Raw genomic sequence first — 21,065 nt, 5'->3', positions numbered from 1 at the left:
TCTCCCTATTTATTTCAGAATCCTCTCCTCATCCCCCTTTTCTGATGAAGGGTCTAGGCCCGAAACGTCAGCTTTTGTGCTCCTAAGATGCTGCTTGGCCTGCTGTGTTCATCCAACCCCGCACTTTGTTATCTCCCAAAATACTGTCAGTGTTACTCTGCTACTTGTTTATATCAATGATTTGGATCAGACTATAGGTGGCATGGTTTGCAAGTGTGCAGATGACGCCAAGATTGACGGTACAGTGGACTGTGAATAAGGTTACCGAAGAGTACAACCGTATCTTGATCAGATGGGCCAATAAGTAGCAGACGGAGTTTAGTCGAGTTAAATGCGAGGTATTGCATTTTGGTGGGAAAACCAGGGCTAGACTTACAGGTAGGGCCCTGGAGAGTGTTACTGAACAGAGTGACCTCTGGATGCAGGTATATAGTTGCTTAAAAGCGGCACAGGAGATTGACAGGGTGGTGAAGGTGGTGTTTGGCACGCTTGTCTTCAATGGTCAGAGCACTGAATGTCATGTTGTGTTTGTACAAGGCATTGGAAGGCCACATTTAGAACGTTGCTTATAATTTCGGTTGCCCACTAATATAGGAATGATGTTGTTAAACTAGATAGGGTACAGAAAAATTTACAAGGATGTTGCTGGGTCTTGAGGGCATGAGTTAGAAGGAGAAGCTGGATAGGCTGGGGCTTCCTTGCCTGGATCGAAGGCTGAGGGTGACCTCACAGAGGTTTATAAAATCATGTGGGGCATAAATAAGGTGAATAATCATCCTTTTCTTCCCCCCAAGAGTAGGACAGTCAAAATTTAGATAGCATAGGTTTAAGATCAGAGGTGCAAGATTTAAAAGTGAACTGAGAAGCAACTCTTTCATGTAGAGTGTGGTGCAAGCATGGAATGAGCTGCCAGAGGAAGTCGTGGAGGTGACTACAACTCCACACTTAAAAAACAGTCAAACAGCTACATGAAGAGAAAAGGTGCGGAGGGTTATCGGCCTAATGTAGGCAAATGGGACTAGTTCAGTTTAGGATACCTGGTCGACATGGATGAGTTGGATCAAAGGATCAGTTTCTGCACTGGATGGCTCTAAGTTGATGATTAGTTTGCAATTATGGTCAAGGTGACTCTTGTACTGTGTGGATGCGAGTGTCAACAGTTGTTGATGTTTCAGAGGAATAAGTCACACCAAATTGATGGAAAACAACATTTGACTTCTCTGGAAATACAATTCTCTTGTAACTTTCTGTTTTTGGTTAAAGTTAAATTCAAAACAGAATGAAAGTGGTAACATGACACAAGCATGAGATGCATTTGGAAACCGAGAATTCAGTTACTCATAAGCAAATATGTTTACACAGGAAATATACAGAAGCTCAAAGCACACATAATCAAGTGACAAAAGCTGTTGTACTTTGTTTCTGAGGCCTGATTAAATCTCCGTGAGGAAGAAATCATCACAAATTAAGTTTGAGCACACATGGAGTGCTTCTTGAAATTTTGGAGAGAACATATGGATGGATTAATGCAGAGCCCAGAAACGTCGTGTGCGTTTCTTAGTCTGCTGATTTCTATTCGCCTGGCGTCAATTACAAGCTGTTCCTCAATCTACTTGTTGATTAAAGAAACAAGCCTGAGCATACTTCATAACATGCAATGACACATATGAGGGGAGAACAGATTCTATGCAACATCCCACTTCACTTTGAAGGGAGTTTAAATGAGTCTGAATGTGGTACCAAAATTGTTGTACCAAGTATAAATGCAAGGCAACTAGAGGCCCATGAAGTGTTAGTTTTACAGTTTAAGGATTATTATTTACTAAATAAATTGTTTAACATATTTTAAATTTTATCTACAGTCAGAAATTAATAGAAGGTACCACATTTGCTGAAAATGTGACTTAAAAAGAGAATATATGTCAGCAGCAGTGGACTGAAAAGGCAGTTTAGCATCTAGAGTATAACTCTCGGGTTCCAAGACTGATTATTATATAGCAATAACCTGATAAAGGAACAGTTTCTTATTTACAGCATTTTCCAAATATAAGATGACTTAAGGCTTGTTAGGCCTTCAACCTAAAAAGGGTTCAAAAATGATAATGTAGAATTACTTTGATATAACAGAGCCATTAACTTGGATCTCCACTAGAATGTTTATGAGTATGTTTGTAGTCGCAGGTTTGTGGTCTGTTCCATCTCCTATGGGTGAGACTAATGCTGGCAGGAATGTACACTTTAATAAGCATTTAGTTTGTGATAAAAACTTTCAGCAGTTACATCATGTCGGGCACCAAAGATCAATTATTTACTGCTTACTAGCAAGTCTACTTAAAATGTGCACAATATTTTTGGAATATTTCTGAAGTGGGCAATTAGCAAGCTATCAATTTTGATATACCTTGAACCCTGATACAAAATTAATTTAATTTCACAACTAACTATATTGTGATGTGTGCATTCAGTGCCTTTTTCATCACATATTTATTCCTTTTTGCACATTTTGTACCAATCTTATGAAAAACTGTAAGTATTAAGATCAACCATTTATTCTCATGTTCCTTGAATTAGTATGTCATTGCATACCACCTTCAAAACTGGATCCTCATTAATATTTTGAAAATCGAAATAAACCTCTACTGCAACTCATAAGTTTTGAGGGCTTACTTGTTGCTTGACTATTTTAGACTCTAACAAACTAAAGATTAAAACAAAAAACAAAGCTATGGGACAATTCAAAGAAAAGTAAATATAACTTTTCTTGAATAAAGTATCTTGACACCATAAGAACACACCAAGATTGACTGTGCTTTAGGGTACAGAATTAAATTTGAAAGGAACTGGCAAATGTCTACAAATTCACTGAAGACTCAACACAACATTTAACAATTCTAGTGTTGTGAAAGTTGTAAAGCATACACACGGTATTAATGTAATTTTTAGCATTTGGATTTCAAAACATTGACATATTTTATGGTTACTTATGAGAAGGGTTTAGTTTCAAAATCAAACAAGGTCAGAGGGTTTTTCTGGAGCAATTAAACCCAGCATTTTGTCATAAAGCAGGTGACTGCAGGTTTCTGTGTGTTAACATGAAGAAGTTTATACTTATACTTATGTGCAAGCGTAGGTAAATATTTAAGGTCATTAGCCTCATTTTCAGTTCAGATAAATTCAGAACTAATTAAATAAATTCTAAAGACACTATGGCTAAGCTCAGAAGCAAGTCTAATTTCTAGGCTAGGTGGTGGTAGTCACCTCAGCAGAAGGGTTTAGTTTGCAAAACTTGCAAACCAGAGCGCTTGGTTAGAAATCTGGAGGTTATTAGAAATGAGAAAGTTTATGAGCTCAGATTCATGAAAAGTGCATGCCGGCAGATTTGGAAATGACTCACTGAACTGCTTGTGTAAGGTGTCTAAGTAGAAATGTAAGGAGTTGTGACAGAGGTTTAATTTCTCTGGACATGGGTTTCTGTAATGAGCAGTGTTGAAAACAGGTTGAAACTTTGTTTTGCTTTGTGTTTTAAGATCATTCTAACCGATTTCTATATTCAGGCAACTTGGTTTCTATTTTTTTGACATTTCATTTTGCAATGAGCCTCTGTTCTGTTGAAGTAAATTTTCACCCTTCTGTGCTTCTGCTTCAGCCACTAACTGCCACATTAACTATCAAAGTGAAAGTTAACAAATAGACCTGTCAAGTATATTTCATTCTGGTATCTGATTTGTCCAGTAATTCACCAGCTGGGATCATACCATGAAGCAACAGAAGCACTGCTATTAGAAAATCACTTGTTCCACTAAAAATTAGAGTCAGCATTACAGAGAAGTCCTGCCTCTCACTGTTTTTTGAAAATGTATAAACCTTGGGTGGTGCAACTAATGACAACCGTGGCACCTTTCCCAAGTATTAACCACAATTATGTCAGCATTGAATTAATATATAAAAAAATCACAATGCTGTGAACTACATTAACCTTGGAGGAGGTTTTGCTGGTTCTTTCTTCCAAAAGAAATGCAGGTGGTGAGCTGACACAAAACTGTTAATAGGCACATTTGTACGCGGAGCAGCATTTTTTTGTGTGTTTTCAAGGGCTGTTTGTGTCAATAATCACAGCTGCCTTGTTAATAAAAATTTAACGTGGTAAATTCAATTCCAATTACGGATAGTGAAATGTATTTACATTCAAGTTTAACACCAGGAGATCTTTACAAAATTACGTCAAAAAATATCTCCTTTGAAGAAAGATAATGGAGTTTTAAGAAATTCCAGCTAGTTATGCTTTATATCAAAAGTAACGCCAAATGGCCGTTTAAATACTGTTTTGGTAAAAAGTTTAATATGGAATGATCAGGGCATGAAAATAACAGATCCTTCAGCTGAAAGCAAGCTGTTTGGGAATGTGACAAAAATCAGGATTGTAATTTATTTCTGTTATTGAATCAGAACACGCAAGAGTTAAACCTGAACAAAAATAAAACTATAGTGAACTTAAAAGCGAATCACCCTATTGAACCTACCATACCCCTCCTTGCAGCAAGAACTGCAGCAGCCCTCTGCCAACTTTTATCCATAATGCTTAGTTGACATACTTATTCACGGTTATGCAAGCATTGTTACAAGTATTAGTATAGAATCCTTGCACTATAATCCCTCAGAGAACTCCTCTAGTCCTTCTGCATGGACTGTGCATTATTAAGGCCAATGTGACAGACACACATACTAATGAGTTTTTGCACCAATTCTTTTTCCAAATGTAATCATATTTTTCCTGCCGTTCATATTGACCCAGCACTACTATAATTCAACTTACTGCTATATTTTAAGTCTTACTTTAAAAGTGTTTGACAGTAACCATGTTTCCAGCTATGAAATCCTGGTCTGCAAAGTGAAAATTCATATTTCTAGCATTGATACAACACGGAAGGGAGCATGATGCATATCTTCCTGGACAGTCATTAAGAACAAACATAAAATATTAAAATTAACAACTTTAAAAACATCTGGCTACAATGGTTTTGTGAAGTGAACAAAGGCAGAAGTGTGCCTACTCTTTCACTATAAACTGCAGCATAATTATTTAGTAGGCAACAAAGATATGACATCTATGAAGTACTTCGCTTCACCACTACTGGTAAATTCTATTTAGGTCAATCTGAATTACTGGCCTGGAATTCTGCCTTGCCAAATTAAACAAATACCCTGGAAACATGGAAATTCTCAAGTTTGAAATCAGCTCTTTTCCTTCTGGGTATTTGTCCATGTCATAAAAAAGGGCATACAGTAGTATGGGATGGCCTTGAACCTCCAGTCCTAGGAAAGATGGGCTTCATGTTAATCCTGTTCAGTTACACTCACTCCTATAATCCATAGTATTTAAGGATCAGAAAGGAGCTGAAAACATGACATTATCAACAGCGAGCTGGCCACAAGAATATAATGCTTGAAACACTTTAAATTTCAGGAATTCTACTAATTGTGGGGACTCGAGAAGGCCTCTCCATGCAAAAATATCGCTAAATGAAATGCTAGCATGTGGCACATTTCTGATCCTTTTAAGATTTTGAGTCACGTATCATTTAGTGATGAGCATTCTGTCTACTTCCAAAGTTATATATTTCAAAATACAACCTTCTGCTACACAGCAACGTTTCACCTGTAACACAGGCAAAATTAAAAAAAAACAATGGTTGGAATTTCTTTATGTGGATCTAGCCATATACCATCAACTCAGAAAGCGGCTATTTCCAACCTCACTCCATAGATCTGTGTGAAAATTCTTAGATAGTATCCTACGGCAGTGCTGAGAGAATGTTTTGCTCTGTTGGAGACACTGCTTTTTCAATGAGACATTAAAGCACGTCATCCCACACGAAGGAAAGCTAACAATCACTCAGCAGCACCATTTCAACAAAAAGTAGGGAGCTCTCACTGGCATCGAACCCTCAACCATATCCAACACAACAGATATTATCCAGTCTCTGTGGCACTGTTGTTTGTGGTCACCTGATATTTTCAAATAAGATTCCTTGTTTCCTACATTACATTGGCCAAGTTGGTTGAGTCCTGAAAGATAAAGCTGCTTGACTGGGACCATGGAAGATGAAACTACATGAAAAGACACACTTAACCTCATCCTCAGCATTCATCCTGCTGCAGATGCATCTGTCCATGATAAAATCAATAAAAGTGACGACTGTGGAGACAAAGTCACATCTTGACTTTGAGGACACTCACTGTCATGTATTGTGGTAGTACTACTACGCTAAATGGGAAAGACTAAATCGATCCTGCTAATCAGGATCAGGCATCCATGAGGTTCTGTGGCCCATCTGTATCAGCAAGATTGTCCTGAAACACAATCTTTGGCCTCACAGCCCAGTATATCACCTACTCTACAATCAAGCAGTCCAAAGAAAGCTCATTAAGTTGATCGTGGATATACAAGGGTTGTCTTATGAGGACAGGTCGAGTACACTGGGTCTGGACTTATTGGAATGTAGAAAAATCAGAGGTGCCCGTATTGAAACATACAAGATTCTTAGTGGACTGTGGAAAGGTTGTTTCTCCTTGTGGGACAGAGAACCGAAGAACATAATCTCAGAATAAGGGGTCACCTATTTAAGACAAAGATGAGGATGAATTGCTTCTGAGGGTAGTGAATCTGTGGAATTCTCTGCGCAGAAAGCTATGGAAGTTTATTTGTTAAGTATATTCAGGACTGAGATAGACTAGCTTGGGTCAAGAAGACAGCCACATTTACCTCCCATTGCCACATGCTCATTACCCATTTATTCTGTTCCATTTTAAAAAGTATTTATATTGTTCTTTTGCAATAATGCAAGACTTTCTTTTCTTCATTCACTAAAACTCAGGTTTTGGAGTAGATCTGTAGCTCGGGTTGTGGGCGTTGAGGTTGGTTGGCTCACTGAGCTGGTTTGTTGTTTTGCAGATGTTTTGTTACCGTGCTTGGTAACATCCTTAGTGTAGCCTCCGATGAAGCATCGGTGTGTTTTCCTTCCTGGTTTTTAAACTCTGGGGTCTGTTGAGATGGACTGCCTCATTTCCGGTTTTCCTTCGTAATGGAATGTATATGAGGTCGAGTTCAATGTGTTTATTAATAGCATGCTTCGTGCAGTGCCACGTTTCCAGGAATTCTCGTGCTTGTCTCTGCCTAGCCTGTCTCAGGATCTTGGTGTTGTCTTAGTCTAAGTTGTGGTTCTCCTTGTCTATGTGGGTTGAGATGAGTGAGCATTGGTCGTGTCTTTTTCTAGCCAGTTGGTGATCATGTACTCCTGTTAAGTTTCCTTCCTGTTTGTCTGATGTAGTGATTCTCGCAGTCTCTGCAGGGGATCTTTCAGTTGACACTGGTCCTGTCCATGGCGGGGATTGGGTCTTTAGTTCGGGTGAGCAGTTGTCGTAGGGTTGATATGGGCTAAGTGCTACTCTGATTCCCAGCGGTCATAGGAGTCTTGTGGTGAGTTCCGACATGTTTCTGATGTCAGATAGTGTGATCAGTGTGTTGGGGCATGTAGAATCTTTCTGATGCTGTTCATGTAGGCACCTTCTGACCCAGTTCTTTGGACATGCATTCTCCTTGAACACTTGGAAGAGGTATTCTTCTTCCTCTTGGTGTAGTTCCATGTTGCTGCAGTGTGTTGTTGCCCTTTTAAATAGTGCACGCAGCTTCATGTGTGTGTGCTGGGATGGTTACTATTCAAGTTCAGTACCTGGTCTGTGTGTGTGTGTGGCTTTTCAGTGTACTTTTGTTTGCAGTTCCCCATTTGTCTTGCGCTCTACCATGACGTCCTGGAATGGGAGCTGTTTGTTCTTCTCCTCTTCCCTGGTGAATCTGGTGAGGGTGTTGTTTTTAAATTTGTGTCTCTCTTCTAATTTGGTCCACTTAATGATGACAAAGGTGTCATCTATGTGGCCTATCCACAGTTTAGGTTGGATTCGTGGAAAGGCGGTCCTTTCCAGTCTTTGCATCATTGCTTCTACTATGAGTTGGGAGATAGGTGATCCCATGGATGACCCGTTGTTTTGCTCATACGTTTGGCCATTGAAGGAGAAACGGGTGGTCAGGCATAGGTCCAACAGTTTGAGCATGATGTCCTTGGAGTTGGTTTCACTAGGGTCATGTTCCTGTTCAAGTAGCGTTGTCATTGTTTCCCTTTCCGGTGGTACGTCTACTGATGTGAAGAGGGCAGTTACGTCAAACGATATCATGATCTCTTCATCCTCTATCTTTATGTTTTTGATGGAGTTGAGGAATTCTTGGGCTTAGTGGATAGAGTGGGGTGACTTGTTGGCTAGGTGTCTGAGTCTTCCTTGTAGTTCTTTGGCTAATCTGAGCGATGGAGTGCCTGGTAGGAAGACGAGAGGTCTGAAGGGGACTTCTGGTTTGTGCACTTTAGGGAGGCCGTCGAATCAGGGCGTGTTGGTTCCTTTGGGTTTCATTTTTGAGAAGTCTGTTCTGTTGATCTGTCCTGTTTGTAGAAGTCTTTGTAGTTTGTACAGGATTTTGTTGCCTAGTTGCCGTGTCGGGTCAGTCTGTACTGGCTGGTATGTTCTCTCGTCGGCGAGCAGGGTTTGTGCCTTGGAGATGTAATCCCTTTCATTCATTATTACTGTCATGTGCCTTTTGACTGCAGGTAGTATTGTGATGTTCTTGTCCTTCTTTAATCCGTCCGGGGTTGTCTTTCCCACGTGTCGAGGGTGTTGAGTTCACTCCTTCTGGTTAGTTTCAGGGTTACTGTCTGTCTTATGGATTGTTGTGTTTCTTTGTTGATATTATTGGTCTTGAGTGTGGCTTCCAGTGTTGCTAGGAATTCCGTTTTCTTGGCGTCCCTGTAGTTGTAGTTCAGTCCACAGGTGAGGATGGCTTTTTCCGTGTCTGTCAGTTTCCTGTCAGAAAGGTTTCTTATCTATGTTTCTGTTCTGTTGGTTGTCGTTTCTCAATTCTAGTTCCATGTACAGTAATAAATCATTTTAGTCTGTTTAATTTAAATATTCACTTGCGCTGAAATTATTTCCCATCCAGTTCCAGTTTATTTTTGGCAAAGATTGGTTACATCTTGCATAATCTAGTCAGGGTTCCTACTGATCACTAAGAATGATTACCAATAACAAAAATACAGTGGAAAAAGTAAATGGATTGGTAAAATTTATTTCATTTGTCAAAGGCTCCAGATGTTTACACTGACAAGCACTGATATTTCTTGCTCAATCAGTTCCCTATTTCAGTGATCACCAGCTATATAAGTTTTAGAAGGTGAAGAATGGAAAAGGAAAAACACCCGCAAACATGCAGATTTTTGGAGTGGCTAACAACTTTTATTGTTGAGATTACGGAAGTTCAACAGAAAATTTGAGTAAGTTATGACCATCACTTCTGGAAAGTGTGGAGCTCAATGTGTAAAATCATGCAGGGTATTATTGTAGGTGTTATAAAGTTCTAAAACAATTCATTTGACACCAAATGCCAAGATGACATACCCTGCATTCTTTAGTAATTCCAGTGAATTGTTACTTTTGCGCCATGGCCCATCAGCTACATACTGTGTGTACAGGCACAAGTTACATGATTTTGCAACAGACTTACGCACATTGTTTTAACTATAGGTAATCAAAAACCCCATATCTTAACTCCAAGATTTTGATATTATTTGTCTGGTCTGTATATAACATTTTTTCCTATGCTTATATTGAAGAGTATGACTGTCCATCAAGCTAGAACAATATTTGGTTCTCTAACAAATTATCCAAATTGACAGAAGAGATTTAGAATATTTTTATAAGCCAAAACAGTCACAAAATATAACTCATCTGGAAGATGGGCATTATTAGAAAAGATCATAATATAACATTTAGTAACTATATGTAGAACAAAACTTCTCAGTAAGAAAAGAAATGTAAAATCAGACAGGTACAGTCTAAGTTAATACAAGTCCTAACGACCAGCAAGCTGTCATTATTAACTGTAAAAAAAAATTAAACCAAATGATCAGAAGTATTCTGCTCTCACTATTTCAGGAGAAGTCAGATGCCTTTAACACAATTAGGTCATTCAACAGTTTAATTTTAACCTATTTGTGCCCTAAGAAATCGCAATAGAAGTAGGTCATTTGGCCACTTTACCCTGTTTGCCGTTCAAAAGAATCATGGCTGATCTGACATTCCTCACATCCAGTTTCCGGCCCTTTCACTTTGATTCCCCTACTTATTCAAGGATCTAATCCCAGCCTTAAGTATACACAAGGACTCTGCCCTAACAGCTCTCTATATAAAAGGAGCTCCAAAGACTCTCAAATTCTCTGTCAGAAGAAAGTCTTTCTCATTGCAGAACATATAGACATCCTTGATCACTCCCTTGTATCTGTCCACTTAGGTACCTTTCTGAACATAACTGCTTCTTTACCTGCTCTGGAAAAATCCCCCCCTCAAAATCACTTACAAAGGCTACTCAGCCTCAAATGCACATAAAAGAATATAATTAGGAGCAGGAACGAGTCATTCAGCCCCTTGAGCCTGCTCTGCCGTTCAACAGGAATATGGCTGATCCAAATCTCTAAATTCCTGCTTACCCCCAAAAGAATTTTTCACCACTTTGCTTATTAAGGATCTACCGACCACAGCCTTAAAAATATTCAAAGAGCTCAGCTTCTGATGATTTATAAGAAAGAAAGTGCCAAAGACTCATGACACTGTATTGGAAAACATTTCTTCTCATCTTGCCTAAATGTTTAAAAAAAAATCAATGAACTTTAATTCTATTATCTCACAAATGGTAATATCCTTTCCATAACCACCCTGTTGGGACACAATAGGATCTTATATCCTTCGATCATAAAAAATAGCAATGGGGGAGGCCATTCCGCTTGTCAAGGTTGCTCCAGAATTTATCCAACTCAGGACTGTGTTTCCACTTTCTCCTGTATTCTTTGATCCCTTTAGGCCCAAGAACAATATCTAACTACTCCAGAAAAACATTCAGTGCTTTGGCGTCAACTGCTTTCTCTGGTGGAGAACTCCACAGTCCCCAGTGAAGAAATTTCTCCTCATCTCAGTCCTAAATAGTGTATTCAAATCCTTAGACTGTGATTTCCCGGTTCTGGGCTCCCTATTCATTGGGAACATTCTTCTTGAGATTACCTTGTCTAGTCCTGTTGAAATTTCATAGGTTTCTATGAGATTCCCGCACATTTCTCCAAACTCCGGTGAATACAGGTCTAATTAATCTAGACTTTCTTCACATCAATTCTGCCATCCCAGGAGTCAGTCTGATAAATCTTTATTGCACCCCTTCCTAAGCTAAAACATCCTTCAGTACTCTATAACTTCAAGTGTGGTCTCACCACAGAGCAAGACATCCCTAATCCTGTTCTTGAATTTTCTCAATATGAAGGCCAACATACCATTTGCCTTATTCATTGCCTACTGCTTTCAGCAACTGGTGTATCAGGACGCCTGGGTCTTGTTGCTTCTCTCCCTTGCCCAATCTATCTTCATTCGGATAAAAATCTGCCTTCCTGCTTTTGTACCAAACTGGGTAACCTCGCATCTATCCACATTATACTTCATATGTCCACTCACTCAACTTGTCCAAATCACACTAAAATCAAATAATCTTTTACTCTACTAAACTCCAGTGGTTATACGATTAGCCTGCCTTCCCTTTCATCAAAAGGCAACACAACTGTTCCAAGTTTCTGAAGAAGGGTCTCAACCAGAAACATCAGCTTTCATGCTCCTCTAATGCTGCTTGGCCTGCTGTGTTCATCCAGCTCTAGACCTTGTTATCTCAGACTCTCCAGCACTGGCAGTTCCTACTATCTCTGTTCCAAGGATTAGTCATTTAGACTTTCTCTGAACTGTTTCCAATGCATTTACATCTTTTCTAAGGACAGGAATATTGACACTGCATTCCAGATGCAGTCTCACCAATGCACTATATAACTGAAACATCTTCCTACTCATATGTTCAATTATCTTTTCAAAGCCACCACAGTCTCAAGATTTCATGGTGGAAGCATAAGCATTTTATGACATGCGAGTTAAACAAAGCAAACATTAAATGATATCTTAGTTAACACTTGTACTCTAAAACTTTGAATGAATATCAGTTAAAAAAAAGCACAGATGATCAGATAAAGTGGTCAATTATAAACTACACAATAAATGGGCAATATAAATAAGACAGATTTCAAGAATTGGCTCAGCAATCCACACAGTATATATGACTTCATTCTTTGTCAGAAATTTCATCTCTTTTTCTATGGATTTAGCCCAATACCCTGCTGAAAGCAGCACACAATGATCAAGTGTTCCATGTTGCAAACTGCCTCAGCTCTTAAATGGATAGCTTAGATCTACTAATGTTACCTTCAAGTAACAGAAGCATGTCTGTTCTTGCCTGCTGGATCTTGTATCTGTTTTCTGTAACTTGCCTGTACTGAACCAATGGGACCATCTTCTGAGCTCTGACTGTTTTTACATGGTTTCAACTCCCACATCACAGAATAATGTGCACAAAACTAGAGCATGTAGGATTAAGGGGATTTTAATCGGCATTGACTAGAAACTGGTAATGGACAGAAAATAGGAGTACGAATAAATGGGTCATTTTCAAGTTGGCAGACTGTGACTAGTAGGGTACCACAAAGATCAAAATTAGGGCCTCTGCTATTCACAATCCAAATCAACAATCTGGATGAAGCAATTAAATGTAACATTTTTAAAGCTGCAAATGACAAGATCAGGTGGGAGTGAGAGTTGTCTGAAGGTTACAAAGACACTTCAAGAGCCTACTGAAATGCCACGTGAGGAGGCAAAAATTTGGCGAACAGATTAAAATGTGGAGAAATGGGGGTCTTCCACTTTGATAGGGAAACAGTATATCTGAACTGAAAGAGGCTGGAAAGTTTTGAGCTTCAAAGGAATTTGGGTGCCCGTGTTCATGACTCATTGAAAGTTAACGTCCAGGTACTACAAGCAATTGGGAAAGAAGATGTTATGTTGGCCTTTATTACAAAAAGATTTGAGTATAGCAATAAATATGCCTTAAAGCAATTACATAGAGCCTGTGTTTAGTGTGTAGTTTTGACCTCCTTACCTAAAGAAAGTGTACTTGCCATACAGTGAGTGGTTCAAATGTTCACCAAATTAATTCCTGGGATAGAGAGATTGTCTTAAAGGGAAAGTGGAACGGATGGTGAGAATGCCTTAGGCAAAAGACAAAGGGAGTTCTAGTGGTGGTTATAAAAGGAATAGGGATGTAAAATGGGGATAAACGATAAGCATGAAAAGGAGAAAGTGGGGGGGATCCATTTTCTTAACACAATTAGCACTTCTTTGTCTTTTGCTCTGGGCATTCTCACCATCTGACCTTGCTCCTTCTCCTCCTCTGCCAACAACATAAAAACAAATCACCACTTTCCAGCCCCTGTTAGTTCTGAAGTGCTGTATCAGACTCAAAACATGAGCCTTCTTTCTTGCTCCACAGATGCAGCCAGACCGATGAGTTTCTTAGACATTTTCTGATTTTATTTATGTAACTACTGCAGCTGTTATTGGTAAATGAAGCTTCTCCAAGATGTTTTGCAAGGCAACCATTTGTTTTGACAATGAGGCTGTGATAACGGTTTCCCTAACAAACTAGAGTTTAGTGCTTTGAAACACCCACAAACCCTCATCATGCTACTTGAGTCAGCAGATAACTTATAAGTTAATTACGGTGTCCTTCAAGGCCTTTTTTGCAAGAATATTTTACAACAAAGCACAATATGACTTAAAATTAAATTTAAAAAAATTATCAGATAAGATACTAAAGGACAAGTCCAACGAATTGGTATCCAGCACAAATCTCTCCCTCCAAAGAATGGAAAGTAAAAAGAAAATTCAAGTAAAGATAGAATAGCAAAACATATTAGCGTTAGAAAAGCAAATGTGAATTTTCATTTTGCAACAGGGATCATAGTAAAGTGCTGTACTTACTGTTCAATTCTTGGAGACAGGTACAGTTTAGGAAACACCTGAGTAGCTTCAGTATCCTCAAAACTGACAGAAAGTAGAGCAACATCTTCTCCTGGGTCGATTACTGTGTCCTGGGAGACAGGAAACAACAAATATTGTAATTATGGATAACGAAATGTAATTATAGTAGTTTTTTTAAAAAATCAAACTAGTTTTAGAATTGTTTCGCCCCAAATAGGTGGTCTTTTCCATGCTAGGAAATAAACTCTGTGCTCACAAGTGAGCTATGAAAGATGCATGCAATTCATTAGTAATGAGAATTTTTGCTTCAAGGAGAAACAATGTCTGCATTACACCGTAGCCACAGCTGGTTACAAATGGCACTGAGATTTAAACTGAGTTCATTCTGGTGCGGCTTTGATCAGACTGCATGGAGTTGTGTAAGTAAGCTGTTAGTGAAGATGGGAAGGAGGTGTTCCTTTGCTTTTTCCTTTAAAATGACGCACACAGTATGAATTGATTCTGTTTCGACTACAGGGGAAGAAACTAAGAAACCAATTGCTTGGCACATGTCTGGTCAGTAATTTGGTCTATTCTGTTACTAAGGCTTAAATTGTTGATGTAGTACTGGAAAGGGGGTAGAGGTGGCGTGACAATAGACAATAGGTGCAGAAGTAGGCCATTCAGCCCGTCGAGTCAGCACCACCATTCATTATGATCATGGCTGATCATCCACAATCAGTATCCTGTTCCTGCCTTATCCCCATAACCCTTGATTCCCACTATCTTTAAGAGCTCTTTCCATCTCTTTCTTGAAAGTATCCAGAGAGTTGGCTTCCACTGCCTTCTGGGGCAGAGCATTCCATTTATCCATCACTCTCTGGGTGAAGAACTTTTTCCTCAAATCTGTTCTAAACGGCCTACCCCTTATTTTTGAACTGTGTCCTCTGGTTCTGGACTCACCCATCAGCGGAAACATGCTTCCTGCCTCCAGAGTGTCCAATCCCTTAATAATCTTATACGTCTCAATCAGATCCCCTCCCATCCTTCTAAACTCAAGTGTATACTAGCCCAGTTGCTCCAATCTTTCAACATATGATAGTCCCGCCATTCTGGGAATTGACCTCGTGAACCTACGCTGTACTCCCTCAATAGCAAGAATGTCCTTCCTCAAATTTGGAGACCAAAACCGCACACAATACTCCAGGTGCAGTCTCACCAGGGCCCTGTACAGCTGCAGAAGGGCCTCTTTGCTCCTATACACAATTTCTCTTGTTATGAAGGCCAGCATGCCATTAGCTTTCTTCACTGCCTGCTGTACCTGCATACTTGCTTTCATTCACTGATGTACAAGAACACCCAGGTCTCGTTGTACTTCCCCTTTACCTAACTTGACTCCATTTCGATGGTAATCTGCCTTCCTGTTCTTGCCACCAAAGTGGATAACCACACATTTATCCACATTAAACTGCATCTGCCATGCATCCATCCACTCACCTAGCCTGTCCAAGTCACCCTGTATTCTCATAACATCATCCTCACATTTCACACTGCCACCCAGCTTTGTGTCATGGGCAAATTTGCTAATATTACTTTTAATGCCTTCGTTTATATCATTAATGCATATTGTAAACAGCTGCGGTCCCAGCACCGAACCTTGTGGTACCCCACTGGTCACTGCCTGCCATTCCGAAGGGGACCTGTTTATTACTACTCTTTGCTTCCTGTCAGCCACCCAATTTTCAATCCAAGTCAGTATTTTGCCCCCAATGCCATGTGCCCTAATTTTGTTGACCAATCTCCTATGTGGGACTTTATCAAAGGCTTTCTGAAAGTCCAGGTACACTACATCCACTGGTTCTCCCTTGTCCATCTTCATAGGTACATCCGCACAAAATTCCAGAAGATTAGTCATACACGATTTGCCCTTCGTAAATCCATGCTGACTCTGACCTATCCTATTACTGCTATCTAAATGAGCTGTAATTTCATCTTTTATAATTGACTCCAGCATCTTTCCCACCACTGACATCAGGCTAACTGCTCTATAATTTCCTGGGTGCAGAAGCTAGGAAGTAAAGTGATTGATTAAGTTTGTTGCTTTCAATTCAATCATGGAACATGGCATTGCTGGCTGGCCACCATTTATTGCCTGTCTCTAGTTAACCTTGAGCTGCCTCCATGAATCGCAGCAGTCCACGTGCTATATGGTAGGCCCACAATGTCCTTCAGGAGGGAATTCCTGGATTTTAGCCTGGTGACAGCAAAGGAACTTTGATATATTTCTAGGTCAAATGGTGACAGACTTGGAGCGCAACTTGCAGACGGCGGTATTCCCATATATCTGCTCCCTTTTTGCTTTTACATGGAAGTGGTCATGGGTTTAGAAGGTGCTGTCATAGGATCTTTGGTGAATTTCTGCAGTGCATCTTGTAAATAGTACACACTGCTGCTACTCAGCATCAGTGGTACAGACAGGCAGAGAGAACATACTTGGATATGGTGCCAGTTAAGCTGGCTGCTTTGTCCTAGATGGTTTGGACTGAACTCACTCAGGCAATTGGGAAGCATTCAATCACACTCCTGACATGTGCCTTGTAAATCATGAACAGGCTTTGGAGAATCAGGAGGTGACTTAATCACTGTAGTATTCCTAGCCTCTGACCTGTTTTTGTAGCCACTGTGTTTACGTGGCAAAACCAGCTGAGTTTCTGGTCAATAGTAATCCGCAGGTCATTGATAGTGAGGGATTCAGTGATGATGAAAACACTGAGTTTCAAAGAGCGGTGGTTAGATTGACTCTTATTGGAAATTGCCATTGCATGGCATTTATGTGGCACAAACGTGACTGGCAACTTTTTAGCCCAAGTAGTTAACTAAAAAATATTTTTAAAAAAACAGTAGGGTGGGTGATGTATCATTGCGTCAGCATGAGGGACTTTCAGGTTATCAAAGTCATCCAGGGCAAAAATGTCTGTGGCTTGGGGATCAGAGTAACTGAGTTGAAGACTGAGCTGCAGATATTGAAGGGAAAGAGTTACCTTGATACATTGTACATGGAAGTATACACATCGCATAGAGTAAGGTTTCTAATTTGAACAGTAGTCAATGACAGAGGCACGTGGCTACAGCTGAGGCAGGTAAAGGAATCAGGAGGAAAGACTGCAGGAGACTCAGCCTTTGTAACTGTCCAATATGTTTGAGGTTCTTTCAGCTTGTTAGGATGCAAGGGGGCTGAAGGGTTTCTGGGTAAACTGACCAACACTGGTACAGAAAACAATTCAAGTGGGGGAATGAATGTTGTGGTAGAATAAGATATTGATGGCATTGACAGAACTGTGCGACGAAAAGCAAGGAGGCCAGAAGGTTGCACTGCCTGTCTGGCATCAGACTTTGGAACAAAAACAAAGTTGCTGGAAAAGCTCAGCAGGTCTGGCAGCATCTGTGAAGGAGAAAACAGAGTTAACGTTTTGGGTCCGGTGACTCTTCCTCAGAACTGATGTTAACTGGGAAAACATAGTATCAGAGATAATGGGAACTGCAGATGCTGGAGACTCCAAGATAATAAAATGTGAGGCTGGATGAGGGGTCTAGGCCCGAAACATCAGCTTTTGTGCTCCTGAGATGCTGCTTGGCCTGCTGTGTTCATCCAGCCTCACATTTTATTAACTGGGAAAACGTCAGCTTATATGCAGAAAACAGGGAGGTGGGTGGGATAGGGAGTAAATGACAGGATAGAGCCCAAAGAGAAAGACAGTTGGACAGACAAAGGAGTTGCTAACGATCAGGCTGGGAGGGTGCTTAGTTGTTAATGGGGACTGCTGAGCTTTTATCACATCCGCAGTTCTTTTGGTTTTTATCAGGGTTTGGAACATCTGTTTAGAGCCTGAGGGGAACTCTGGAAGGAGGCTATCAGTGACTACTGTCCTAGAGGAGCACAGACTGCTCTCATTATAAACAGACATGACTGGTGGTGATTTTGGTCACAGGGTCATCAGGGCTCAGGCAGGGTCAAGAAAATAGGGCCTTTGTGATGGTCTCAGCAGGTGTGGAGCTGAATCCATGGTGTTGGTGTCACCCCGCATCGATTTTGCTATCAAGTGAGCTCACTGGTACCTAAGAGCTATTCCCTGATTAAGAAACAAACCTGGGTTGCAGCAGTGAAAGCATCTGATCCTAACCACAACAGAAGCTATTATTACCCGAGCTACATGGAAACTGGGATAATAAAATGTGAGGCTGGATGAACACAGCAGGCCCAGCAGCATCCCAGGAGCACAAAAGCTGACTTTTCGGGCCTAGATCTAGGCCCGAAATGTCAGCTTTTGTGCTCCTGGGATGCTGCTGGGCCTGCTGTGTTCATCCAGCCTCACATTTTACTATCTTGGATTCTCTAGCATCTGCAGGTCCCATTATCACTGGAAAAATACAGCTTGAGGAACAGCTCCAAGACAGGTGTGGTAGAACTTGATTCTAGATTTTAGGACATGAGCCTCAGTATTAGGCAAAATGAGATCTGTCCCATTAAGGGAGAAAACAGAACGGCTAAGGCAAGAATTTTAAACTTAAATAAGGCAATTATGAGGGCTTAAATGCAGGGCTAGCTAAAGTGAACTGGCAAATTTAATTAAGGGTTAGGCTAGCAGAGACACAGACTTTATGAGGATATTTCAGGATACACAGAATAGATACATTCCAACAAGCTAAAAAAGACTCAAAAGGGAAGAAGTTACCATTCTTGGTTAATGAAAAACAAAGACAATATCAATCTTGAAGAAAAAGTATATATTGCAACATTAAACATACCCGATGACTGACCATCTATAACCGCCGAAGTAGAAAATATGAAATATTCACAACCAGAGGAATAAATAAATTTCTCCTCATGTCAGTCCTAAGTGCCTACGTACATGATAGGTCACAGACCAGAAGATATGCTGCAGGGATCAGTGCTGGGGCCTCATAATCTTATAATTAAGATAAAAATATTGAATTAAGGCATTAAAGTATGATTGTTAACGTAAACATAGGTTAGAACACAAGTTATGAAGAGGATGTAAGGAGTCTACAAAAGGGATGTGAATCGGTTAAATGAACTTAGTTTTATCTTCTTTTGTTCATTCCTGCATTGTGGGCATCATTAAGAATTCAGGTATTTATTGCCCTCAAATGGTAGCGAGCTGCCTTTTTGATAGCTTTGATAGCTTGCAAGGGCATTGCCATTGGGAGGTTTAGAACCAAGGGATACAGCTTCAAAAGATGAGGAAAAACACTCAGGACTAACATCAGGAGAAATCTACTTACTCAGAGGGTTGTGAATCTTTCAGTCTCTGCTCCAGGGGGTTGTGGATATTCAAGACCAAAATTAAACAGGAAAATGCTGAAGAAACTTAGCAGGTCTTGCAACAACTGTTGGGAAAGGGGTTAATATTTTGGGTTGCCTGACTCTTTCTCAGAATTGCTTGAACGTTCTAAAAGGGGAGTCATACAGGACTCAAAAACGTTAACACTCTGTCTCCTCAGAGACACTGCCAAACCTGCTGGATTTCTCCAGCACCTCTGTTTTCGTTTCAGATCTTCAGTACCTGCTGTACTTTGCTTTCATTTTAACGTTTAGAGATCGATGGGTTTCTAACTCCTACTGAAGTAAAGGAATATGAGGATAATTTGCAAAAAAGAAATTGAAATGGATCCTCAGTCATGACTGCATTGAATGATGATGCAGATATGACAGCCTACTCCTGCTCCTATATTTCAATGGGCAGTTAAAGATGAACAACATTGCCACAGATCTGGAGCCCTGTATAGGCCAAACTGCAGAGGAAGCATTCTTTAAAAGGATATCCATGAATTAGATTTCTATTTTACATCTGAGAGTTTCATGGTTTCAATGATGATAATATATTTTGTTTCAGATTGTGTTTAAGTAGCAGGATCAGATTGAACTTGTACTTCTGGATAATCAGTATGCAATGCCCCCAGAATAAATATGGCACAAACAGATGCATTCAATACGAACATCTTGGTCAGCTTTACTTTCTATCTACCTCCCTTCCTTACCAATGAAGAAAATAATACAGAACAGCAAACAGAATCAGCCCCTTTGCAATCCTCTCAGCAAGCACAATTCCGCTTCACTATTTTCAGACAGGAAGCAGGTGCTTGAAAATTTAGTTATTTGCCTATTTACATTCAGTTTTATTTGCAATGTTCTCATTCATTGAAATGTAAGGAGAGGAAGTCATTCAGCATCTGAGCACGTTCAATTATAGTTAGATCAAACTTGATCAGTACCTCAATTCCATTTACTTACCTTTGCTCTACACTCTATGTAACCAAAATCTATGGAGCTTAGCCTTGACATTTTCAATGAATTCCAACTTCCGGAATACAGCATTCCAGGTTTCTATTTCCCTATACAAAATGGTACTTTCTGATTTCACTCCCGAATGGCCTGGATTTATGTTAAGATTATTACCCAATGTTCTGGAATCCCCTACAGTTAAAACAATCAATTTTCAAAAATCAAATCTATTAATTATTTTGAGTACCACAATTAGTTCATTGCTCAGTCATTTTTGTTCTTTGATATCTACCACCAAATCACCTGATTGATAGCTTCGGCAATTAACCATGGCAGCACATCAGCAAAAACGGGCAGAGAACAGTGGAGGAGCTAAATTAAGACAGAATCGGAATGGAAAATATTGCATCCCTGCCCCAGCAGTGCCTATCTCTTTTTCTAAATGCCTCAAGAGTGTTGATGGGCACTGCATCCTTCCCAAGGACATTCAGGCATGAGTGTAGCCACGATCAAAAGTTTGCATTCAGTGAGCAACGTGATAATGACCATATAACCCATTCTTTGGGACAATGACTGAAGGATAAATATTAGCTAGAACACTTGGAAGAACTTCCAGCTTTTTTATTTGAAAGAGACTATGGATCTTCAAGCAGACAGGACCTTGGCTTAACAACTCATTTGGAAGACAGAACTTCTGGCAGTGCAATGCACCGGAGTTCCACCTTGATTTTGTGCTCAGCCTCTGAAGTGGGACTTGAACCTGTAATCTTGTGATTCAGAGGAATGC

The 21,065-nt window shown here is 40.0% G+C and overlaps 1 protein-coding gene across 5 annotated transcripts in view; it reads right to left on the bottom strand.

The window, feature by feature from the left end:
- Positions 1-21,065, bottom strand: part of babam2 (BRISC and BRCA1 A complex member 2) — a 193,360-nt gene that overhangs the window by 71,154 nt on the left and 101,141 nt on the right. For all 5 annotated transcript variants that reach the window (XM_048530273.2, XM_048530272.2, XM_048530271.2 and 2 more), the window contains exon 7: positions 13,996-14,105. In XM_048530273.2, the coding sequence (XP_048386230.1) occupies positions 13,996-14,105 (110 nt within the window). The remainder of the gene's footprint in view (positions 1-13,995; positions 14,106-21,065) is intronic.

This window comes from Stegostoma tigrinum, chromosome 4 (genome assembly GCF_030684315.1).
Source record: "Stegostoma tigrinum isolate sSteTig4 chromosome 4, sSteTig4.hap1, whole genome shotgun sequence".
Taxonomy (NCBI): Eukaryota; Metazoa; Chordata; class Chondrichthyes; order Orectolobiformes; family Stegostomatidae; genus Stegostoma; species Stegostoma tigrinum.
Note: the sequence above shows the minus strand (reverse complement) of the source record. Positions and strands in the feature narration are given on the sequence as shown.